General features: G+C 34.3%; 1 protein-coding gene across 1 annotated transcript; it reads left to right on the top strand.

Moving 5' to 3' along the window:
- The first annotated feature begins 291 nt into the window (after nucleotides 1-291).
- Nucleotides 292-11,298, top strand: LOC146937423 (uncharacterized). Its single transcript, XM_085757781.1, has 18 exons — nucleotides 292-439; nucleotides 949-1,091; nucleotides 1,273-1,370; nucleotides 3,695-3,894; nucleotides 4,080-4,742; nucleotides 4,873-5,021; nucleotides 5,127-5,342; nucleotides 5,474-5,623; nucleotides 5,996-7,064; nucleotides 7,179-7,327; nucleotides 7,421-7,639; nucleotides 7,800-7,949; nucleotides 8,477-8,594; nucleotides 8,823-9,503; nucleotides 9,578-9,726; nucleotides 9,850-10,068; nucleotides 10,508-10,657; nucleotides 10,824-11,298. Exons 1-18 carry the CDS (start codon nucleotides 292-294, stop codon nucleotides 11,181-11,183), a joined length of 5,031 nt encoding a protein of 1,676 aa, XP_085613907.1. The 3' UTR covers nucleotides 11,184-11,298.
- Nucleotides 11,299-12,592: the final 1,294 nt, after the last annotated feature.

The following is a 12,592-nucleotide window of genomic DNA, read 5'->3' as shown; positions in this document are numbered from 1 at the left end:
TTTTGTAGGATAATAACAAGCTTAGATTTTTCCAAAAAGAATCATTTGCATCAGTCATCCGTTACATTAAGAGGAACATTTACATAGGATACTTGATATGCACAAGAAATGTTATATTGACATATGTTAAAATGCAATAATACCATCACACTTTGTATATTCATACTTGTCTCCTTCATGTCTCTCTTATAACTAGAGACTAATGCTTTTTTATGCAAGACTCTATGTTAGGGTTCTTATGTGAAGCTAGTGATTCATTATAACTATTCTAAGGTTGAACCATCATAAATCATGGCCACTGATCAAAAGCATGTAGTGGTGATACAGGATGCATCTAAACTAAACTTCAAAGTATTTTCTTGGGTTATAAATGGCTTATCCCTAAAGCCAACAGATATGGTCACCCTATTGGCAATCCTGTATGAGGTTTACAATCCTAGTAAGTAATCTTCAATACAATTGACGATTTTAAGAAATTTTTCTATGTAGCACTGACACTTTAAATTGAACGTTTTTTCATTGTTCGACATATTTTAGTGTTTAATATTGACACAACACCGATACATGTGGTTATATTCAATTATTTTATTTTCTCAAATTATTACTATGTTAATGTGTCAGTGTCATGTCTAATGTGCGTGTTTGTGCTTCATTTATTCTTGTTATGTCATGAATTGTTGATATTGTCACCTCAAGGAAGAAAAAATTGGAATTTAAAAATGATAATTGAAAAACAGAAAGCTTGAGTCTTTTTATGGATGTTTGGATTCGTGGCGAGTTTGTCAGAATCACAATGGCTAACTGTAATTTCTGCAAGTCCATCGTAATTTAAAAAACGCACGTACGTAGTGTCGTATTGAGTAATTAATGAGATATAACATTGTAAGCCTTTTGTGCAATATATTCATTTCACTTTCTCTTATTACCATTCAACCAATTCCTTTATAGTGGGTTACAAAAGCGCATTAGACAGCAATGCACTGGTTGGCGTAAATCAGCGGATCATTGACGGAGAACTTGCAAGGAAGAAGGAAGAATATCTGAACCATGAGGAGCTTGCAAAGATTGCTAAATTGTATGACTCAAATGAGGTAATATCAATATCAAGCATGGCTTGTTGGAAGTTGATCATACTTAGTGATGGTTCCTAAACATCATTAATATGTTTCATCCTAGAAATAGTCATCAGTGAAACAAGATTAATATCTGCGGTGCTGCAACATGTATGTTTTACAAACATGAATTTCATGAAGTTGTGCATTATGTTTTCAGGTTGCATTTAAGATACAATTGTACGCAGGATCTTCGCCGAAAGATTTTGCTATAGAAGGAGCCAAAAACCTAAAGGCAACTTGGGTGATACTTGACAGGTTAGGCTAAATCAACTAATAATCTGATTTCTCTATGTTGTTTTATTATTATATATAAAACAAGGTCATGTATAAAGTGAAATTCATACAGAAATGAATACAATAAGAAAGATACAATAATGAATTGTTGTATAAGTAAAATTGGATTGCTTGCATTAATGATAACTAGCGTCCAGACGGGCACTCCCGTGCCCGTCTGTCCGCTTTTTCTACTGCACTGACGTGTGTATATATACTTTATTATTTTATTTTTTTGTATAAATTAACATATAGTATATTATACACAAATATAATCGAGTTAACACCATGTAGAAAGACAACAAAATTGAGGTCTTAATTAAAATTGAAATAAACATAGTACTAACATAATCTTTGACTATTCCGAAAAATCGTGCAAACATCAATGTTTTCCAAGTCTTCATACACTCTAATCAGTTCCATCACATTCTTGAAAAAAGCAAATCATATGCCATGAAGAATAAGATTGAATATACATAGTAGCGATTTTTCTTTTTGTCATGAAAATAGATATTTTTTAACAATATAATGATAGTTGGACACCTCATTTTTCTAACACTCATTCAATGTTTTTTTCTTCTTCTTTCCTTTGTCTCTATTTTCATCGCATCATCAACCTATCATAGTATCATACGATTCTCTATATTCCTTTATATGTCAAGGTGATTAATAGATGAATAACTTAAGTGTCTAAAAATTATTTTAATATATTTGCCCTATAGATGGTAGACGTGATCAAGACTTCGAAATTATTTATGAAAATATTCGAAGAAGAGAAGGAAGGTTGAATCAATGCACTAACCTTAGCAACTATGGGATGATATGTAATAATATCATCCTTCTTTTAAAAAAACATGTAATAATATCATCCGTCATTTGTTAAAAAAAATTCTTGCAAGTTGTAAAAAAAAATTAATACATGCACAATAGTTAAACTTGTGAATATACAAAACTTTTTAACAACCAAAAACAAAATAATAATAAAAATAAAAATGATGCCAAATCATTCCATTGGAGTCAAGGAGATTTATGCATTATCAATCTTCCTGCCGTCTTCAACATTCTTTTTGCATAATTTCTAAGTTCCCTTTGATAAGTAGATAGACGGAATTGGTATCAAAAAAAAAAAAGTAGATAGAGGGAAAGAGTGGATAAAAACACGTTACACTAACCATTGATTATTGGAACATAAGTAAATTGTATTGAATCTTACCGGAGACCTCTATGCTTTTGATAATGCAGGACAATTCTATGTTACAGTGACTGAAGAAGAAAAATGAAGGAATGCAATAGGCAATAAAATATATACATGAACCATAAGGTTAATTACCACCATCTTAATTCAAAAAATAAATAAATTTCTCAGGCATCTTACATATTTGAATATTGCAATAATCAAATTGAATTGAATTAAATTTAAACTACTTTGAGTCGAAATACTCCAAAATCAAATCAAATAAATAATAAAAAGAGAAGCACAAAATTAAAACAAATTACTAATTGTCATTCTTCCCATAGTTTTAACGCGGAGATCATTGGACGCAACCAGAACGCGAAAGTTGGACAATATGCATTCTCAGTTTTGTGTTCCCACTACAAAGGGTGACTATCTTCTAGGTCTACTATTGTCGCCAACGCCTTAGTCTTCTATTCTTCATCCACCTTCTCTCTCGCATATGGTTGGTCATTAGCCTTTTCCTTAACGCACCCCCTCTCTCTTTCATATGGGTTGAGTTTCTTATTTCTTACTTTGGTCGCTACTCATCTTCTTTGATATGATGTTGGGTTTTCCCTCGCATAATATCACCGTTATCGGCATAGCCCTCCTATTTACCATAAACAGAGCCACTGAAAAAGGAAAAATTAAAAGTACAAATTTAATCAAATTCTAGTTTGAGTGGTTGGTAAGATATTTTTGGAATGCAAAAGAGAAACAAAAAATATATTAGAGAAACATGGAAAGGATAAAGAAGTTTTTGTTAAAAAAATCATATAACCTCCTTTAATGCAGTTAAGGAAAAAACCGTAAAAGAATAGAAAAAAAAGTCATTTTTGCCCTAAAGTTAGTTTTGGACATGAGCAAGTAATTGAATAGACTGAAGGGCAAAAATGGTATATAAAATAGGCTACACCAAAACAATGTTTTGCCTTTATTAATAGGTATAGATTATATGAAAATTATACAGTTGTTGAAACCTAATGCTACAGCTTTCTCAAATTTGGAGCATGAAATAAAATTATACATTGGTTGTACCATATCACTAAAGAAGACCTCAAATTAATGAAAGAATGCACCTGGTTTACAGGCAAATGAAGAAAGACGAAGAGTTTTTCCTGCAGACGCTTTCTTGTGGTATATCTAGAGTATTGGGTAAAAATCACATAGAACGCCTAAGAGGACCTATTGATCTCGCAGTTGAAATACAATGTAACAGCCATGAGTCATATGGGAGTTTACCAGAAAGCCCATGTGGAGATGTTTCCGGCATTGATAATGTCCCTAAGAGTGAGTAACGGAACACTTTCAGTCCTTTCAGTAGTTATAACAATTTGTGTCGAAATTTGATGTCATATTTGTCTGTCAAAATAACAACTCATTATTAATCTTCGATTTGTGACAAAATATCTTGTTCATTTGTTCCAGATCTTCTTGAGCATTCAATAATAATACTGATAACAATATAATGATAGGTCCAATCAATGTTGAAGGGGTGAGCCAGGTACATTGCAAGTCCAATAACGACGAGGGATGCTCAACATTCATTGCTCACAGTAATGGAAAAACATGTCAGACAAGTCCAGATCATTCTAGCATGGATGATGATATAAACAGAAACCAAATCATAGACAAAAGAGAAGAAAATAAGCAGTGCAAGGATCAAGAACATATTGAAAACATGCCTCATGAGGATGATACGGGCACAACACTTTTGACTAACAATGATCACGCAAAACATCTTCATATGAGCCAGGATCAAACAAAAAATGCCTCGGTGTGTTCTATGTGCACTGTCTGCAAAACTAGAAGACCTAACATTGAATGGCAGAAGGAATTTTCTTATGAAGAAATTGAAGCAGCCACAGATGGATTTTCATTGAAGAACTGTCTCTCTGAAAGTGGAAATCCATTCTCCACTTTCAAAGGCAAGCTGGAGGGAGATCTTAAAATATTAGTTAAGCAGCATGAAATAACAAACCTTCAAGTTAGGGAAAAAATGAAGTCAGAAGTTCAAACTATCCTCAAAGCTAGACATAACAATGTGGTCATGCTATTAGGTTCTTCTACAAAAGATCGCTTCATGTTGATCGTATATGAGTATGCGTGCAATGGTTCACTTGACATGTATCTATCGAGTAAGATATATCGTTCAATGCTACGTGAGGAATTTTATGCATGTGAATAGAAGACTCATTCAATAGTTTGATTTATATGTCAATGGTAAACAAAAAATTTAATACTACAGACACTTGCTGCATTATGCAGGAGAAAGACGCAAAACATTGGCTTGGAGTGAACGGATGAGAGTGGCGATAGGCTTCTCCAGAGGTCTAAAGTATTTGCATGACAATAACATTATTCATGGCAATATAAAACCAAGCAATATTCTTCTAACACATGACTTCAAACCACTGGTATATAACCTTGACAGCTGTGTTGAATATACATTTTCAATACGAATATACATTTTCTCATTTTATGCAACTAACTCTTATTGTAAATGATAAACATATTTTTAGCTTGGAGATTTTGACCTTGGAAAAAAACTCGAACCAAAGAAGTCCTCCAATAATAAAAGCATAGGGAATTCTGAATACATTGCACCCGAGTATCAGGAGAAGGGGAAACTATCTACTAAAACAGATGTATACTCGTTTGGTGTGGTTATTTTAGAGTTGATTACAGGACGCAAAGCCGCAGATAAGATATCAGGAGATAAAGGACTTGTTGAATGGGTAAGAAACACACGAAACATGTCAACAAGCTAATATTCCTGAAAAATAGTTTAATTCATCACCCTTTCATTTTTTGCTTATGAACATTAGACATATTGATATTATTTTCTTTCTTTATATTTCCTTTTCAGGCAAAGCCTCTTCTAGGAGGAAAGAAGTACTCAGATTTGGTGGATCCTATAATAAGCAAAACATATGAAGAAGACCAACTTCGCTGGTTGGTAAAAGTAATAGCACAATGTCTCAAGAAGAAGCCTAAGGAAAGATTTTCCATGAACATGGTAAGCCCCATTTACTACAATATCCCATTCACTATAGTATCTAATACCTACTTGAACAAAAAATAACTATCAAGCAAAGTACAAAAAATGATTTTACAATGAATAAAATCTCTCATGTAAAGCACACTCGGTTTCTTTTTGTCGGAACATAAACTATATGTGTAGATCATGACTTTCATTTCATGATTGAGTAGGCGTGCTTCGACTTTCAATGATTTTTTTTCAGAAGTGAAGTGACTCATATTTGGATTCTTTGCATGATAAAAATGGTATTCTTCCTATAATTGCCTCAGACATTCAGGTGGACCGTATTAGTTATACAGTAAAAATAATATCATTTACATCACAAGTGTAAATTTGGCAAAATTTCAGGTTGTTTCTGCATTACAAGGCATAGCAGATAGCGAACAATGCCAGATTACAGAAGACTTAACTTCAGCTACATCAGATTCTAGAATTATGTCTGATATCGATGGATCACAAGTTACATTACAAGGCATCGTAGACAGCAAACAGTGTTACATGACAGAAGACTTTCCTCCTCAAGTTGCATTAAATTCAACATCTGTGCAAAGCATACGTGATTCACAAGGTAAAAAAGAAGTAGGTCCAGAAGAAACTAATTATCCAATCCAAAAAGTGGAGCAGATAGAGAGCATCTCCTTTCAGGAAGAAAGTACGTTAAGGATAAAAGTTGAAAACAATCACTTTTACATGACTGGCCAGAAAAACTCGGATGAATTGAGCCAGATTGATGAACACATGCAGAGAAGGCCCCAAAGTTTGGACTCAGGAAACATGATATTAAGTCAACACATGATGGATCAGCCGAGTCATTTTAAAGAAATCATGTTCAAAGAAATTATGAAGAGAAACCACAATGAGAATGGCATTTCAACCCAGGAAAGTGGTATTAACCACATTATTGATCAAGATCAAGAAGAAGAGAAGAGCTTTGTTCAAATGAAAAGAGGCTTAAGACCCGTGCCTATTAGTGGAGTGATAGTTCAAACACAACTTCAGAATAGCTTCACCGAGAACTCACATGATGAACATCAAGATGAAATCATTTTGGAGAAATCGAAATCCTCTGCATGCTCTATTTGCAAAAGTAAACGACCAAAAGTTTCACGGATGAAAGACTTTACTCATGATGATCTCCTAGAAGCTACTAAAGGATTTTCAGTTGAGAACTCTCTATCAGAAAGTGAAGATGGGCCTACTTTCAAAGGGTTGCTGCCGAGTAAGGTGAAAATAGTTGTTAAGAAATATCCAATTTCTAAGTCTCAGGAAGAGAAGATATTCAAGTCAGAAGTCCAGTTGTTCACCAATGTTCGACACAAAAATGTGGTCATGCTGTTGGGTTTATGTACAGATAAAAGTCAATTGATGATTGTGTATGAACATGTATGCAATGGTTCTCTCGACCATTACCTATCACGTAAGGACTAATATATTTACTCTCACTTCTTTATATACAAATGAAGGTTTAAGAACTTAATGCTTCAAACTTCAATTAATTTTCTGATTTAACGAACTTTACGACATTGTGCAGGGGGAAATTTCCAGTCATTGACATGGAGGGAAAGAGTGAAAATATCAATAGGTACTGCTAGAGGTTTGAAGTACCTACATGGGAATAGTATAATTCATGGAAGTATAAAAGCAAGTAACATTCTTCTAACACATGACTTTGAACCACTGGTACTTGCTTGAACCTTTTGTGGATTTGATGCATTTTTCTCAATGTCTAAGTTTCAAAAAATAATTTTCTACTTTTATATATGTTTTCTTTAGATTGGAGATTTTGGCTTTGGAAAAGTGAAATTTGAACCAAAGAAGTCCTACAAAGATAAAAGTGGAAGAGATTCTGGATATGCAGCTCCGGAGTATTTGGAGAATGGGAAACTATCAATTAAGATAGATGTGTACTCCTTTGGAGTAGTTCTCTTAGAACTTATCACCGGCCGAAGGGCAACGGACAAATTACCAGGCGGAAAAAGCCTTGTTGGATGGGTAAGAGACAAATTACTATTGCAACTAACTTACTAGGGTTACATAACATTATTTTTTTGTCTATGAATGTAGTGCTGTTTTCACCGTGTTCACATTTTAAATTGGTTTGCTTATGTGCATCATACCTAATTCCTTCTTTGTATATTGTTTGCACTACTAGGCAAGGCCACTACTTGGAGGAAAGAAGTATGCACTCTTAGTGGATCCAAAAATCAGTAACTCCTATGAAGAAGAACAACTTCAATGGTTGGTCCAAGTAACAGACAAATGTCTCAAAAAGAATCCTAAGGAAAGATACACAATGAATATGGTAAGTCTCAATGATATTTAATATGGTCTTAAAAAATTACATCGAAGAATCATTTCAGTTCATTTACTAGATAAATACGGCACTAGAGAATAAAAAAGTACATGTCACAGACCTGCATTGTGTGATATAAGAACTATATGGTCTGTTGCAGCCTGATGTGGCCATTGCAACCCGATGCAGCATTGCGATGCAGGTTTTTCTATGATTTATAATCACAGTTCAATTGCAGGCTGATGTCGTTGCACACATTTAAAACCTTAGTTTGCAAGTTCATTATGAAAAAAGTAATAAAAAATAAAACAGTCTTTAGAGGGGATATAAGGATGACTTGATGGTTGGGGTGAGGGAGTTACACAGTGGTGTGACAAGGAAGTCGAGGGTTCGATCCCCACCCGCAACATAATACTAACAACACTAACATTTGAGTTTTCAAAACAAAAAAAATACAAGAAAACAAGAAGATGTAAAACTTTATAGGTTACATATCATTTAAAAGTTACATATGATGGCTATTTGGGTTATTTCAGGTTATATCAGCATTACAAGGTATAGAAGAATCAGATGAGAGTTGTGTCATTGAAGATTCTTCTTCTTACTCGGATTTACCAAATGATGAGCCGACCACCCTCATGACTAGTGCACAAGGTATTTTAGGAAAACTACATAAAAAGGGATAAGAAACTTCTTTTGGACCTTAAAATGTTAGAATTTTTCCCAGTACAAAACAATTTTACAGAAGGTATGAGGGACTTATTGGTAGATAAATATTTACAGAATTAAACACTTGTTCGGTTCAATTTCTGCTATATTTGCTTCTTTATTGAACTTTTTCCTTAAGGAGGTAGGGAGGACTTAACCATAAACAAATGATAGGTCAAATTATGGCTGATCTGGTAAGCCGAGAAGCAGACCAAATTGACAGAAACACATTCAAGGAAGAGAGAAGCTTCAGAACAGCAATTACAGCGAATGACGTGATTGAACAGACAAACAAGGATCAGCAGATCCAGAAAAATCAACACAATGAAGAAAGCTTCCACATAGAAGGTAATGAGACAGAGACCGAGGAGGTAGATAAACAACAAAAGATTACAACTCCGATGATTTTCCAGGAAAAAAATCAAACAGATTACAACTCCGATGATGATGGTTTATTGAATGAGAATCAAGACAAAAGCATTTTGGACAATTTTTCAAAGTCTTCGGTATGTTCAATCTGCAAAAGTAGACGGCCAAATAATGAATGTCAAAGGAAATTTACTTATGAAGAGCTTGAAGCTGCTACAGAAGGATTTTCAATTATGTATTCTCTATCTGAAGGTGAATATGGACCTGCCTTCAAAGGTCAGTTAGATAATAAGCTGAAAATAGCTATTAAGAAAATTCAAGTCACAAGCTTGCAGGAAGAGAAGGTGTTTATGTCAGAAGTCCAGTTGCTCACAACTGCTAGACATGAAAACTTGATCATGCTTCTGGGTTCATGTTTACGAGAAAATAAATTGTTGATCGTATATGAGTACGCATGCAACGGTTCGCTTGATCAGTACTTATCAAGTAAGGTTAAATATGTGAATGTTAAACTTAGAACTTGTTATTATAAACGAGGTTTGAAATCCATGTTCATGCAGGGAAAAGTGGTAGATTATTGACTTGGAGAGAAAGGATGAAAATTGCAATAGGTATATCCAATGGTCTGAAGTATCTACATGAAAATAACATAATACATGGAAGAGTAAAACCAAGTAACATTCTTCTAAATCATGACTATACACCATTGGTACTTCCTTGAACCTTAAAATCATTAAGCTATTTTATACTGTGCTAACTTTGAATATGAAGAAGCTATTTGACATCTTAACAAACTACCTTTTTTTTTTATTGAAATGCAAATATCATTTAGCTCGGAGATTTTGTGTTTAGAAAAGAAAGACATGAGTTGAAGAATAGCTGCAAGGATAAAAGTTTTAGGAATTGTGGATACACTGCACCGGAGTATCAGGAGAGTGGAAAACTATCAACAAAGGCAGATGTGTACTCTTTTGGTGCAGTTCTTTTAGAGTTGATCACAGGCTGTATGGTTTCGGATAAAATACCAGGACAGAAATGTCTTATGGAGCGGGTAAGAACTATGAGACTTTATTTCTTTATGCTATATATATAGATGCAGAAAATATGTTTCAGTTTTATGCATAAAATAGTCTAACCATATTAGGAACAATTTTCGTGCTACGGTTCTTACTGTCCACGGTTTGCAATATATCTGAAAATACTGTATTCTTGAGAATCTACTAGTAGCAAATCATTAGATACTAGATACTCCATTTTATAAATCTCACTTCATAATTCTTTTTAAACTCACATAAAAATTATATCCTATGTGAGTGAGCCTTTTTTTATCTGTACTAACAAAGGCCTGAATTGTTCATCATATTTTCAGCCAAGACCACATTCACTTTCATTATGAACCTAAATGCAAGGTTTTATTTTATAACTTACGAAACCTGGCAGTTATATCATACTGTATTCATTGATTATGTTTTTTGCGCAAAAAAATTTAGGCAAGGCCACTTCTTGGAGGAAGGGAGTACCTTCAGTTGATGGATCCGGAAATCAGCAGCTCCTATGATGAAGAACAACTTGCTTCATTGGTCCTAGTAACGGAAAAATGTCTCAGAAAGAATCCGAAGGAAAGGTTTACAATGAATATGGTAAGATAAATAACAGATAAGTTATTGCGTGTGTGCGCGCGTGTGTGTATGTGTGTTTGAGTCTTGAAGCAATACATCCAAAAATCAAACTCATGAAATCATCATAAAACAACTTAAAACACAGATCATATAATTTGACTAATATTATGAGCTTTATACATTGCAGGTTGTCTCCTTAATGCCATGTGTAGTTGATAGCAACGACGATGTCTTTTATGCAATGGAAGACTCTTCATCGGAAAAGTCCGATGAAGTATGCTGTTTGTCGGATGTAAAAAACTTACAAGTTCAGGAGGAACTACGAGAAGAAGAAGATTTAGGCATAGAGAATGGTGAAGAGAGTGATTGGTACACAACTAGTGGCAAAAAATGTATGGAAACACAAGCAAAAGAAAGCAAGAGCACCATAGTATTTCAAGATGGGGAAAGGTGTGAATCTTATGGTGGAGCTAGAGACTTTTTTCTAGACGGGGCTCAAGAATATATAGCATGCGGAGAATTTTTTAGCTTGTGTTATTCAATTTGAGTATTTCATTTCAAAATTTCACATTCATGTACTATATATACATTTGTTTTGTTACAATCCATGAAATGTAAAAGATTGAATGAATCAAAACACACAACTGGCACAATATAGAAAATTAAAACACTATTTCTGAGGATGTGGATCTGATGTAAATTAGTTTACTCTTGGAACAATTTGTGGAGAAATTACAATCACATCTCCTGAGGTATGTTTGAATAACTCATATTTGTACAAGACATCTATCTCCTCTTAATTGCATATCTATCTTCTATTATGTAAAGAAAAGGTATATGTAATTTAAAAAGGTATTATGTTAATCCTGTCTATATGTGATATATGCATCCCTAGTCTCAAGCCCAAATCCAATGTAAAACGTAGTCGAATCTCTATGAGCATTATGGCGGCGGCGTTTCATCCATGTAGCCATCCACCCCACTTAGTAGGAGAAGGCTTGGTTAGAAAGAATATGTAATTTAAACAACATTGAAGAGTGGTGTGTGTAATTTTCCAAAGAATAGGGTTCGTAAATGTTGATTAAAAAATAGACAGAGTGCAATTTTTTCCGAAATTTATCTACCATAGGCCAACTAATGCACCTAAATGCATGCATGGTTGAGATTTGCTAAGGGGTACCTGTTTTAAATTGAGGAGGAGAAAATCGTCAATATCAACCCGTGTTACTTCAAACCGTTTGCTTGGATTGGATGGACATGATGAAAGAGTTGGTACGGGAACCGTTGTTCAGTGTTTGAAATCATCACCGCCGTCGTTTAACAGGTTTAGGATTAAATGCTTCTATCACAGAACAAGAACAAGGTGAAAGGAAATATGGGCAGCGGTAGTATAGTTGCTTCTTTCGGGAAGGAATGAATGTTCCATTGTGTGTGTGAACTTGTTTTAACTATTTCATTCATGTCATGTGGTGTCCAGTGGCGGAAATGGGGGTGGCAAGGGGGAGCCACCGCCACCCCATCCTAAAAAAAAATAAAAAAATTTATATACTGGAAATTACAAAAATATCCTTCAGTAATACTAACATTTTATGTCCAGTCTCATTTCCCCTTCCTGTTTCTCTTTCATCTGGAACTCTGAGAAAGAAACGCGATACTTTTCTTCTCCCAACCAAAGCAAATCGATCCACCACCACACCACCGCCGGTGAGCCGCGACCACTCTCCTCCTTCTCCATTCATCACCGCCACGATTACTCTCTTCCTTCTTCAGTTTAGAGAGCTATCTCCATCTCTCTCCACAAACCCTAACTGTTGTAATTTCTAAGGTAATGTGAAATTGAATGTAATTTCCTTCAATTATGGTACTGATTTGATGATTATATGTTCTTTAGTTGATTGCCAACCCTAATTGTTGTTAATTGTTTTTTTTTTTAGAGAAAGGTGTTTATAGCATTTC

This window comes from Medicago sativa, chromosome 3 (assembly GCF_051527215.1).
Source record: "Medicago sativa cultivar Bolivia chromosome 3, Bolivia_mono, whole genome shotgun sequence".
Lineage (NCBI taxonomy): Eukaryota > Viridiplantae > Streptophyta > Magnoliopsida > Fabales > Fabaceae > Medicago > Medicago sativa.
The sequence above is the reverse complement of the archived record's forward strand: the minus strand, read 5'-3'. Positions and strand labels throughout refer to the sequence as shown.

What these genes read in the sequence shown, in the direction of transcription:
- LOC146937423 (XM_085757781.1), top strand. Translation starts at nt 292, where the DNA reads ATGGCCACTGATCAAAAGCATGTAGTGGTGATACAGGATGCATCTAAA. An exon ending in TCTCGACCATTACCTATCAC is followed by an intron (nt 7,065 to 7,178) that starts GTAAGGACTAAT and finishes GACATTGTGCAG; the next exon opens with GGGGAAATTTCCAGTCATTG. An exon ending in AGAAATGTCTTATGGAGCGG is followed by an intron (nt 10,069 to 10,507) that starts GTAAGAACTATG and finishes AAAAAAATTTAG; the next exon opens with GCAAGGCCACTTCTTGGAGG.